Source organism: Macrobrachium rosenbergii, chromosome 34 (genome assembly GCF_040412425.1).
Source record: "Macrobrachium rosenbergii isolate ZJJX-2024 chromosome 34, ASM4041242v1, whole genome shotgun sequence".
In the NCBI taxonomy this organism is placed as follows: domain Eukaryota; kingdom Metazoa; phylum Arthropoda; class Malacostraca; order Decapoda; family Palaemonidae; genus Macrobrachium; species Macrobrachium rosenbergii.
In genome coordinates, this window is record NC_089774.1 from 5,523,788 (window position 1) to 5,535,619 (window position 11,832).

General features: G+C 42.6%; 1 protein-coding gene across 1 annotated transcript; it reads right to left on the bottom strand.

Annotated features, from left to right (window-relative positions):
• Positions 1–7,580: 7,580 nt before the first annotated feature.
• On the bottom strand, positions 7,581–9,930 carry LOC136856012 (long-chain-fatty-acid--CoA ligase ACSBG2-like). The gene is made up of 3 exons (XM_067133564.1): positions 8,535–9,930; positions 8,095–8,340; positions 7,581–7,963 (listed from the first exon to the last, which is right to left on the bottom strand). The coding sequence occupies exons 1-3, from the start codon at positions 9,928–9,930 to the stop codon at positions 7,581–7,583; spliced, it is 2,025 nt and encodes a 674-aa protein (XP_066989665.1).
• Between the last annotated feature and the right edge of the window lie 1,902 nt (positions 9,931–11,832).

Sequence of the window (11,832 nt, forward strand, 5' to 3'; positions counted from 1 at the left end):
TCTCTCTCTCTCTAGCTACGACCCACATCATTCGGCTGACCACCAGGTTCATATTCCAAAAGCTGAGATTAAAAAGTGGTACTGAGGTTTTAGGGACTGTGTCAGATCATTCCTTTCTTGTGGGGGAAACGACCCAGGACCCATAGAAAAAAATTTTTTTTTTTTTTCTCAAGCTTAAACCAACCCCTTCTACTCTTGCATCATCCATCTCTGCTTCTCGTCCAGCCTCCACATTCAGCGGATCTCCAAAACACTCTATCATTCATCCAAGGACTGCACTCTCTGTAGAAAGCACCTCTCCAATTGCTGCTCCTATCCTGAGGTCCATTTGCTCATTCACCTTCCTCTCTGCACTGACTTACCAATAAGGCAGTATTTTATTTACAGTAAATTCCACTACATCTAGTCTTTCCCATCTTATCACTCTATGATTTGAGTATCTTTCCTTATATTCATGTAACTGAAGACCCTGCCTGCTCTCCTGATAACCTTATAAGTATAATTTATATATATGTACATTTATATACATGCATACATACTTCCTATGTATTTTTGCCATGCATGAAGACAAATCCCTTCTTGCTAGAAAACTTGGGGCGGCGTTAGCCCCAGAATCCGCCCACACAGCAATTCAGGGCGGTCGTAAACTACAATATAAAAAGATTTAGATCTTGAATTTACGTGCTGCTGACTGAGACTGAGAGAGAGAGAGAGAGAGAGAGAGAGAGAGAGAGAGAGAGAGAGAGAGAGAATAGCGCAGATTATGAACTAAAGAAATTGAAAAAGAGAGACGGGCCGACAAACAGAGAGAGAGAGAGAGAGAGAGAGTAATGCAAAGGATTATGAACTGAAATAAGCTATAATACTATATAACAGTAGCCGTTAGAGAGAGAGAGAGAGAGAGAGAGAGAGAGAGAGAGAGAGAGAGAGAGAGAGAGAGAATGTGTGAAAAAGATTATGAACTGAAATAAACTACAGTACTTAAATATTGAGAGAGAGAGAGAGAGAGAGAGAGAATAGCCCAAAAGATTATGAACTAAAATGATAATTCGTATGCATGCAACAACTATTTGAAAGAGAGAGAGAGAGAGAGAGAGAGAGAGAGAGAGAGAGAGAGAGAGAGAGAGAGAGAGAGAGAGAAACCTGTTACATATTTAGCAAGCAGACGAACCTAATTATATGACCCACTTTCATAATGATGCAATATCAGGTATCCATTGTTATTATTATTATTCCATTCATTCATTCTGCCCTTCAAAGAGAACGAGGGAACAAGCGAATTGAAATAAAGAGGATTTTTCTTTTTCTCCATTTAAATGCTTTTAAAGGAACGTGAGAAACGTTTTTTGGGGATTTTGTAAGTCAAATATTGTCCTATTTCCATGTTTTTCTTTTTGATGGGGGTTAATTAACTCTCTCATTATGACGTTAATTAAGTGATCTCTCTCTCTCTCTCTCTCTCTCTCTCTCTCTCTCTCTCTCTCTCTCTCTCTCTCTCTCTCTGTCCATATGGGGAAGGGCTTTGATGGTTTTTTTTTTTTTTTTTGGAAGGTTATGAAAATGTAAGGAAAAGGAAGATTATGATAATGTAAGGCATAGAAAGGTTATGATAATGCAAGGAATATAAAGGTTATGATAATGCAAGTTATAGAAAGGTTATGTAATAGTATTAACCGATACCTAAGCATCTCTGTAAGTCACTATAAAGGCCAGCGGATTGGCTTGACAACTGTGTGTGTGTGTGTGTGAGATTGTATTTTGTGATGCTCCTGCATATGTACAATAATGAAAATTATTTTGACTGTGTTAATGTAGTGTCCGGGATTTGACCTTGTAATGTCACATGAGACGAAGTATGGAATGTTGAGAGAGAGAGAGGGAGAGAGAGGAATAGATATGCCCAGGTTATTTGCATAGCAACCGATTTTCATTTACATACGTACAAAAAGGTTTCAGTAGCTTGACCAATCAACAATATTTATAGGCTTTCTATTCATACAGTCAGGCAAGAAGATTGTCAGAACGCCCATCTTAACTTTAACTTGACATCTGTGACAAAAAAATGACCACAATTGAAACGCAAGGGAAACTCAACTTAATATTTGTGACAGACTAAAGTAACCCGATGAAAAGTTTAAAGGCTTCATCCCTTCCAGTAAATTCGTCTTGGATTTTGGGGACACGAAAGCTAGGAATGCACTTTCGTTGTCTGCACTTTCTCCTCTGCATGGAGTGAAAGGTTGGGGGTCAAGGCTGAATTTAGCCCAGGAATGTGAAAGGTCAGTTTCGGGGATTTTCAAGTTTCTGTAGCATATGTGGTCTTCAGAAACACAGGCTGGGTGCAGGTCCTTATAAAGGTATTATTATTATTATTATTATTATTATTATTATTATTATTATTATTATTATTATTATTATTATTATTATTATACAAGCCGAGAGAAATTATTATTACAATTCCTTGAAGGGGAGAAATCACAACAAAACCTGAAGGTATCACTCACCCTCATCTGTGGTGGACCAAACTGACATCATCTATCTTTGGGTCAAGCTCGTCTTCCATTCCACCACTGCCAGCAGATGATGGTGGATTGGTTACTGGCCCTAGGGAAAGGCTGAACTGCTTCATCAAGCTTTTGAAGCTAAGCAATCAGCTGAGGGTGTCCCTCTCCCTGATATACTTGTCCTCTCCAGGGCTGTTAGGAAAATTCTGGGTAATCGTGATAGCTGTGGTTGAGAAGATCTTGATGGTTTCTTTAAAAAATTTCTAGTGTGTTGTTTCCAAAGATTAGTAGATTTATAGATTTGCATGTCATAGTATCTCTGTGGATGAGGGCAAGCTTAGTAATACAGTGTCTGTTCCAGAGAGTGGCATACCTGCAGACTGCAGGAACTACAGGCCAATCCCTATTCTCCCTGTGATCTTCAGAGTTGCTGAAAAACTTATTTTCAAGCCATTGTATAAGTGTTGAATCTAAAGAATTATTAGCTAATAGTCAATAAGCATATAGGAATCAGCTAGGCACCTGCGATGGTTTTTGAGACTTGACATGCCATTTGCAAGGGAGCCTTGATAAAGATTTTGAATGCAGAGTAATTCAGATAGATTTTAGTGCTGCATTCGATTTAGTAAAACACAAGGCACTTATTAATAAACTTCAGAATCTTGGAGTGGGTGAATATGTTGTAGGATTACTTCAAGATTTTCTTACAGGTAGGCAGCAGCGAGATGCTGAGGACGGGAGCTTTAGTGAGCCAAGACCAATTGCGTCTGGAGTTCCACAAGGTAGTGTTCTTGGTCCAGTGTTGTTTTTAGTGCATATAAGTAACCTGGTTGTTGGCCTGGAAAACAAGATTGTTCAGTGTGCCGATGATGCAACACTTGTGGGCGTAGTAGTCTCCACTTTTGAGAAATCTAGAAATCCGACCATTTGTCCGCATAACGAAGATTTTCCACTTGTAAAATCTCCATTAAGGAACAGGGCATACTAGAAGCGGTCTAGATGCTTCCCTCTGCAAGCCGTGCTTCTAGATAGTCTACAAATCCGACCATTTGTCCGCATAACGAAGATTTTCCACATGTAAAATCTCCATTAAGGGACAGGGCATACTAGAAGCAGTCTAGATGCTTCCCTCTGCAAGCCGTGTTTCTAGATAATCTAGAAATCCGACCATTTGTCCGCATAACGAAGATTTTCCACATGTAAAATCTCCATTAAGGGACAGGGCATACTAGAAGCAGTCTAGATGCTTCCTCTGCAAGCCGTGTTTCTAGATAATCTAGAAATCCGACCATTTGTCCACATAACGAAGATTTTCCACATGTAAAATCTCCATTAAGGGACAGGGCATACTAGAAGCGGTCTAGATGCTTCCCTCTGCAAGCCGTGTTTCTAGATAATCTAGAAATCCGACCATTTGTCCGCATAACGAAGATTTTCCACATGTAAAATCTCCATTAAGGGACAGGGCATACTAGAAGCAGTCTAGATGCTTCCCTCTGCAAGCCGTGTTTCTAGATAATCTAGAAATCCGACCATTTGTCTGCATAACGAAGATTTTCCACATGTAAAATCTCCATTAAGGGACAGGGCATACTAGAAGCAGTCTAGATGCTTCCCTCTGCAAGCCGTGTTTCTAGATAATCTAGAAATCCGACCATTTGTCCGCATAACGAAGATTTTCCACATGTAAAATCTCCATTAAGGGACAGGGCATACTAGAAGCGGTCTAGATGCTTCCCTCTGCAAGCCGTGTTTCTAGATAATCTAGAAATCCGACCATTTGTCCGCATAACAAAGATTTTCCACATGTAAAATCTCCATTAAGGGACAGGGCATACTAGAAGCGGTCTAGATGCTTCCCTCTGCAAGCCGTGTTTCTAGATAATCTAGAAATCCGACCATTTGTCCACCATAACGAAGATTTTCCACATGTAAAATCTCCATTAAGGGACAGGGCATACTAGAAGCAGTCTAGATGCTTCCTCTGCAAGCCGTGTTTCTAGATAATCTAGAAATCCGACCATTTGTCCACATAACGAAGATTTTCCACATGTAAAATCTCCATTAAGGACAGGGCATACTAGAAGCGGTCTAGATGCTTCCCTCTGCAAGCCGTGTTTCTAGATAATCTAGAAATCCGACCATTTGTCCGCATAACGAAGATTTTCCACATGTAAAATCTCCATTAAGGGACAGGGCATACTAGAAGCGGTCTAGATGCTTCCTCTGCAAGCCGTGTTTCTAGATAATCTAGAAATCCGACCATTTGTCCGCATAACGAAGATTTTCCACATGTAAAATCTCCATTAAGGGACAGGGCATACTAGAAGCAGTCTAGATGCTTCCCTCTGCAAGCCGTGTTTCTAGATAATCTAGAAATTCGACCATTTGTCCACATAACGAAGATTTTTCATGTGTAAAATCTCCATTAAGGGACAGGGCATACTAGAAGCAGTCTAGATGCTTCCCTCTGCAAGCCGTGTTTCTAGATAATCTAGAAATCCGACCATTTGTCCGCATAACGAAGATTTTCCACATGTAAAATCTCCATTAAGGACAGGGCATACTAGAAGCGGTCTAGATGCTTCCCTCTGCAAGCCGTGTTTCTAGATAATCTAGAAATTCGACCATTTGTCCACATAACGAAGATTTTCCACATGTAAAATCTCCATTAAGGGACAGGGCATACTAGAAGCAGTCTAGATGCTTCCCTCTGCAAGCCGTGTTTCTAGATAATCTAGAAATTCGACCATTTGTCCATGCATAACGAAGATTTTCCACATGTAAAATCTCCATTAAGGAACAGGGCATACTAGAAGCAGTCTAGATGCTTCCTCTGCAAGCCGTGTTTCTAGATAATCTAGAAATCCGACCATTTGTCCCGCATAACGAAGATTTTCCACATGTAAAATCTCCATTAAGGAACAGGGCATACTAGAAGCAGTCTAGATGCTTCCCTCTGCAAGCCGTGTTTCTAGATAATCTAGAAATTCGACCATTTGTCCGCATAACGAAGATTTTCCACATGTAAAATCTCCATTAAGGAACAGGGCATACTAGAAAGCAGTCTAGATGCTTCCTCTGTAAGCCGTGTTTCTAGATAATCTCGACCATTTGTCCACATAACGAAGATTTTCCACATGTAAAATCTCCATTAAGGAACAGGGCATACTAGAAGCAGTCTAGATGCTTCCCTCTGCAAGCCGTGTTTCTAGATAATCTAGAAATTCGACCATTTGTCCGCATAACGAAGATTTTCCACATGTAAAATCTCCATTAAGGGACAGGGCATACTAGAAGCAGTCTAGATGCTTCCCTCTGCAAGCCGTGTTTCTAGATAATCTAGAAATTCGACCATTTGTCCGCATAACGAAGATTTTCCACATGTAAAATCTCCATTAAGGAACAGGGCATACTAGAAGCAGTCTAGATGCTTCCCTCTGCAAGCCGTGTTTCTAGATAATCTAGAAATCCGACCATTTGTCCGCATAACGAAGATTTTCCACATGTAAAATCTCCATTAAGGAACAGGGCATACTAGAAGCAGTCTAGATGCTTCCCTCTGCAAGCCGTGTTTCTAGATAATCTAGAAATTCGACCATTTGTCCGCATAACGAAGATTTTCCACATGTAAAATCTCCATTGGGACAGGGCATACTAGAAGCAGTCTAGATGCTTCCCTCTGCAAGCCGTGTTTCTAGATAATCTAGAAATTCGACCATTTGTCCGCATAACGAAGATTTTCCACATGTAAAATCTCCATTGAGAACAGGGCATACTAGAAGCAGTCTAGATGCTTCCCTCTGCAAGCCGTGTTTCTAGATAATCTAGAAATCCGACCATTTGTCCGCATAACGAAGATTTTCCACATGTAAAATCTCCATTAAGGAACAGGGCATACTAGAAGCAGTCTAGATGCTTCCCTCTGCAAGCCGTGCTTCTAGATAATCTAGAAATTGACCATTTGTCCGCATAACGAAGATTTTCCACATGTAAAATCTCCATTAAGGGACAGGGCATACTAGAAGCAGTCTAGATGCTTCCTCTGCAAGCCGTGCTTCTAGATAATCTAGAAATCCGACCATTTGTCCGCATAACGAAGATTTGCCACATGTAAAATCTCCATTAAGGGACAGGGCATACTAGAAGCAGTCTAGATGCTTCCCTCTGCAAGCCGTGTTTCTAGATAATCTAGAAATCCGACCATTTGTCCGCATAACGAAGATTTGCCACATGTAAAATCTCCATTAAGGGACAGGGCATACTAGAAGCGGTGTTTCTAGATTGCTTCCCAAAAGGCTGCCTGTCTGTTGCAGCCTTCCCTGTCACAAAGATTTTCCATGGACGACCTGAAGAGTCTTGGCTTCGTTTCTGAAGGCTGCTTCCACCTGCCATACAGTAGAGTTGGCAACTTTCAGCACGGTGCACATACTTCCAAAAGGTGATGGCTGCACACCAGAATGCTAGCCTTCCTGGAGTGGTGGGACACCCAGGGAGGTCTGCATTCTGGTTATTTGCCATTGCCTCTTGGGATCCGGTGCACATACTTCCAAAAGGTGATGGCTGCACACCAGAATGCTAGCCTTCCTGGAGTGGTGGGACACCCAGGGAGGTCTGCATTCTGTTATGTTGCCATTGCCTCTAGGGATCCGGTGCACATTCTTCCAGAAGGCAATGGCTGCATACTGGAATGCTAGCCTTCCTGGGGTGGGGGGGACACCCAGGGAGTTCTGCATTCCATTATGCTGTCATTGCCTCTTGGGATCCTGGTGCATGGGCTTCCAAAAGATGATGGTTTCACACTAGAATGCTAGCATTTATGGGGGTGGGGGGACCCCCAGAAATGCTCTGCATTCTAGTATGCTTACCAGAATTCTAACCTCCCTGGGGTGGGGGGACACCCTGGGAGGTCAATATTTTGGTAAGTTACCACCATCTTAATGGGTCCCAGTGCAAGCCAGGATCTCCGTTCTGCTGCCATCACCTGAACGGATCCCAGTGCAAGCCAGGCTCTTCTTTCTGCTGTCATTGCCCTTAACGAGACCAGGCTCTCCTTTCTGCTGTCATTGCCTCTTTTCATACATCATACATGTCATCAATGATGTGTTTGTATTTCTCTGTAACAATATTCATCCTCACCTTGGCTGTTGGCGTGAGTTCTTCTCCATTGATGCTGAAATCTAAGGGCAAGATGGCCCACTTCTGTATCCTATGCTGGTTATTGTAAGCAGCTGCATTGACCTCATCAATGGCTTGTTGAATTGCCTGCATTACCCTCTCGTCTGGGCCTTCCAAAATATCGTGGATGGTGTTTGCTGCAGATCCAATGTTTCGACACCATGCAATAGTGTCAGGAGCTAAATTGGGGAGTGGTAACCCATTAACGAGGGTCAATCTCTGCTGCCATGGGAAGAAGCATCGACAGAAACTTCCTGTCATCTCCGAGAAGTACTGGGAAACTGACACAGGGAAGTTTAGCCTTGACCTTGAGTTCTATGGGCTCTGGGGCTACATTGTATCCCTTGTGAAGTGATAATCAGTCGCTTTTGACGACCCGTGATATGTAAATAGTTCCTGGTGTCAACCTTGCCTATGTCACCTGTATGGAGCCATCCTTCATCATCTATTGCTTCCTTTGTTTCTTCCTCTTTATTCAAGTACCCCATCGCTATGTTCCGTCCATTCAGCAGGATTTCTCCGTTGCCTTCATCATCAGGATCAGCTATCTTTGCGTGAAATCCTTCTCTCACTGCACCACTTGCTCCTATCAAGAAGTCCTTCAGTATGCCACAAGTGTGAGGGCCACAACTTTCCGACAATCCATAAGATTCTAAAACTGTAATGCCAAGACTGTGGAGAAATTGTGAAATTTCTACTGACAGACCATGCACCTGAAAGAATAACCTGGCAATTCTGTAAGCCTAGCTTTGTCTTCACTTTCTGGAAGACTAACTTGTCAGCAAGGGAGTATCCAAATGGCTGCTTTTGGTTTTCCTTCCGTTCTTTCTGAGTCTTCAGAGCCAATCTTACGAGCTAGACCTACAATCTGCTTTTTTATCCATGGCGCACTGGCGATTTCCCTTTGAATAGTCTCACACATCTTTTCCCACCCTCTTGGAACTGTGAAGAAAAATGTGGGCTGCACCTCTTGGAGTGTCAATGCCAAATTCATCCCTTGTGTGATGGTTCTGTCCGCAAAGTAGACTTCACCACCGTGTACCATGGATCCATACAAGTCAACTATCAAAGCTGCTATATGAGCAAGTGACAAGTAGCTCAAGACCCTCATTGGTTTGATGCCCAAGTAGTCAGTATATGCTAAGCTCTCCCACGTCAAGTTATCGTGGTTGAGCATGACGCCTTTTGATAAACCACTGGTACCTGAAGTGTACACAAGGGCACAGCACTGATTGATTGCAATTTGGGCCAGCCTCTCCTTCAGTTCTTCGTCCGACTCTTTCTCTCCAATGTCTAGGACATCCTGCCAGGTGTAGACGTCTTCATCGTCTGGTAGTCCAGAGTACTGGATAATAACCAGCTTTTGCTTCAGCCGTTCTTGCACTTCTTTCATGATGGAGACTTCCCTCTGGCCCTCCACCACAAATATGTGGGCCTTGGCATCTCGTGCTATGTACTCACAGGCGTCGATCTCGTTGGTGTGGTATATTCCAGCTGCAATGCCACCTGCAAAAATGGCTGCAAGATGGCCCATGAACCACCTGGGGTTGTTGTAGCCGAACATACACACTGCATGTAGTCTTTTCAGGCCCAGCTTGATGAAAGCTTTTGCTGCTGAGTTCACCTGGTGGTAATACTGCCTGTAAGTGATTCCTATCCACTCTCCATCCTCCTTGTAATGGAGAGCGATCAGGTCTTGACATTCCTCCACCTTCTGTCTGAAGAGGGTGGGCACGGAGACTGGCTGACGTGAAGCCACACCGTGTTCTTCCATGGGGAGTTTCACTGCATCTCCTCGGTTGGTAGTTTTCACAGCAGAAGTCTCTAATATCTGGTCAGGTCCATTTCTCTCTCCACTACCTGCGCTCCAAAAACTAGGGTTGGATATGCTTTCAATCTCCGTATCGTTCGAGACGCTATCCATCCTAGTTGCTTCTAAAACTGTCCCACCACTTTCATGTGTGCTCGAGCCACTGTCGGTCCTGGACTCCTCCCACACAGGGCTTTTGGATTCCTCCTTTTCCATGCAATTTTCCATCTTGTCCTTTATCAGCTGGTTAACCTTCTTCATCAGATGTTCGATGACGCGCTCTTTCTGGTCATCAGTCCTTTTCTGCTGTGCCCTCTGTCTTTCCAGGATCTCTCCCATCTCCCTCTTCTCATGCTCGAGGGTTTCGACGCGGCTTTTCAGAGTGCTGACAACCTGAAGGAGTTCTTGGTGTTCTTCCCGAGGCTCTTCCTTGGACATGGCGGTCTGATGACATTCCAGCTGTTCCAGCTGTCCCTTCAGATCGTCCTTCTCCTGGAATGCTCGCCCCAGCTTCCTCTTCTGTCTGTGGACCATCTCGAAAATAGATCTCCTCTTGACGTCATCCAGCAAGGACGGCTCGGGGAAGTCATCTGCAGTGGGGTCATTGACAAAACCGTCCAACAGCTCCAAAAACTCGTCATCGGCAAGTGGGGAATGATGAGTTCTCTGCAGGAACGGTCCATGACCCTCTTCGTCAGACGTCCGACGTCCTCCGTCAGTTTGTGGATGAAGTCGTCCTTGTCCTTGGCAGCTTTCTGCAGACCAGCGTTCTCATCCTTTAGAATTTGTAGTCGCTTCTCATATTCAGAAACGACATTCTCGATGTTCCGTTCGTAATGTTCCTTCAGGGCATTAACTGGTACATTCCGTGATGTCTTTGGTTCCGGTACGTCGGTCTTGGTAACTGTGGGCGTTGGGGTCCTCCTATCAGGTTTCCTTTTTCCGTCCAACATAAGAAATAGATTCACTGCTATGAGTAGCAGTCCATAAGCATAATAACCAATATCCTTGGGAAAGCATCCGTTTCCCAAGGCCAATATATTCTGTACATTAAAATTCCGGCATTTCGCCACAGTCGCGTTTGCAATTCTACAAAACATTTTTGTTTCGTGCTGGAATGAATCAATCGAGACTATCCTTAGTTTTTGAAAAGGGCAGGGGGAGATCCTCTCGGCGCCCAGAATCCTTCTCCCTCCAGATTTCCTCGAGAGAATCTTTCCACCTCCTGCAGGGTTCTGGAGAGACCCCCATTGGATTATAACGTCTTCTTGAAGTCTTCATGACTGCGGGATCATCCGGAGCCGTCTTCTTCAGCTCCCAGCACTTGGAGGACTCCTGGAGAAGTGTCCATTGGATTATCACGGTTTCCTCAAGACGTCCTCAGCACCCAGCACCTTGAAGAAGGACTCTTGAGGGAGACGTTCTTTGGGCCCCAGGGAATCGAGTACAGTGGACCCTCGCAATATTGGAGAAATGTGAACTGATTTCTGCTCCCACTGAAGACTTGTATTAAAAGATAGCCGAAAAAAACGGAAAAATTGAATTATCGAAATATCTCAAACACCTGCCCTCGTAAACTGACAAAAATCTAATAGATGATTGCACGTGCAGGGAGGTGCGATATTTCTGTTAATTGATATTTCTATTAAGTCTTCAGTTTGATCAGAAGTCAATAAATGCTAGCCATTCGTCAAGGCTGAAATATGTTATGTGTATTAATATATGTACCTATGTACGGATGGATGTTTGTATGTATATATATATATATATATATATATATATATATATATATATGATTGTGTGTATGTGTACATATACATAATAACATACATGAATACATACATACATACATACATATATATATAATATATATATATATATATATATATATATATATATATATATGTATATATATATATAAGAATATAAGTGATTTTGCATGCTGTCACATACAGGTCAGAATTAAGGATGCGCCCGCGGACAGAGAAGTCATAGGTCACATGTGGGGTCAAATAAAGATAAAAACAAAGAGAGGTCCTGAAGAGATTTGACCTTCTAATGCACAGATTTGTTGAGAAAACATTTATTTTTGATTTATGCAGCAAATGACCCAGATTCTCTCTCTCTCTCTCTCTCTCCTTCTCTCTCTCTCTCTCTCTTTGATGTTACCGAGAGAGGTGACAGTCAACCCATATATATATATATATATATATATATATATATATATATATATATATATATATATATATATATATATATATATAATGAATCAACTCTCTCTCTCTCTCTCTCTCTCTCTCTCTCTCTCTCTCTCTCTCTCTCTCTCTCTCTCTCAACCAA

What these genes read in the sequence shown, in the direction of transcription:
- LOC136856012 (XM_067133564.1), bottom strand. Translation starts at nt 9,930, where the DNA reads ATGTCCAAGGAAGAGCCTCGGGAAGAACACCAAGAACTCCTTCAGGTT. An exon ending in GCAGATTGTAGGTCTAGCTC is followed by an intron (nt 8,341 to 8,534) that starts GTAAGATTGGCT and finishes TTGGCATTACAG; the next exon opens with TTTTAGAATCTTATGGATTG. An exon ending in GCTCCATACAGGTGACATAG is followed by an intron (nt 7,964 to 8,094) that starts GCAAGGTTGACA and finishes TCCCTGTGTCAG; the next exon opens with TTTCCCAGTACTTCTCGGAG.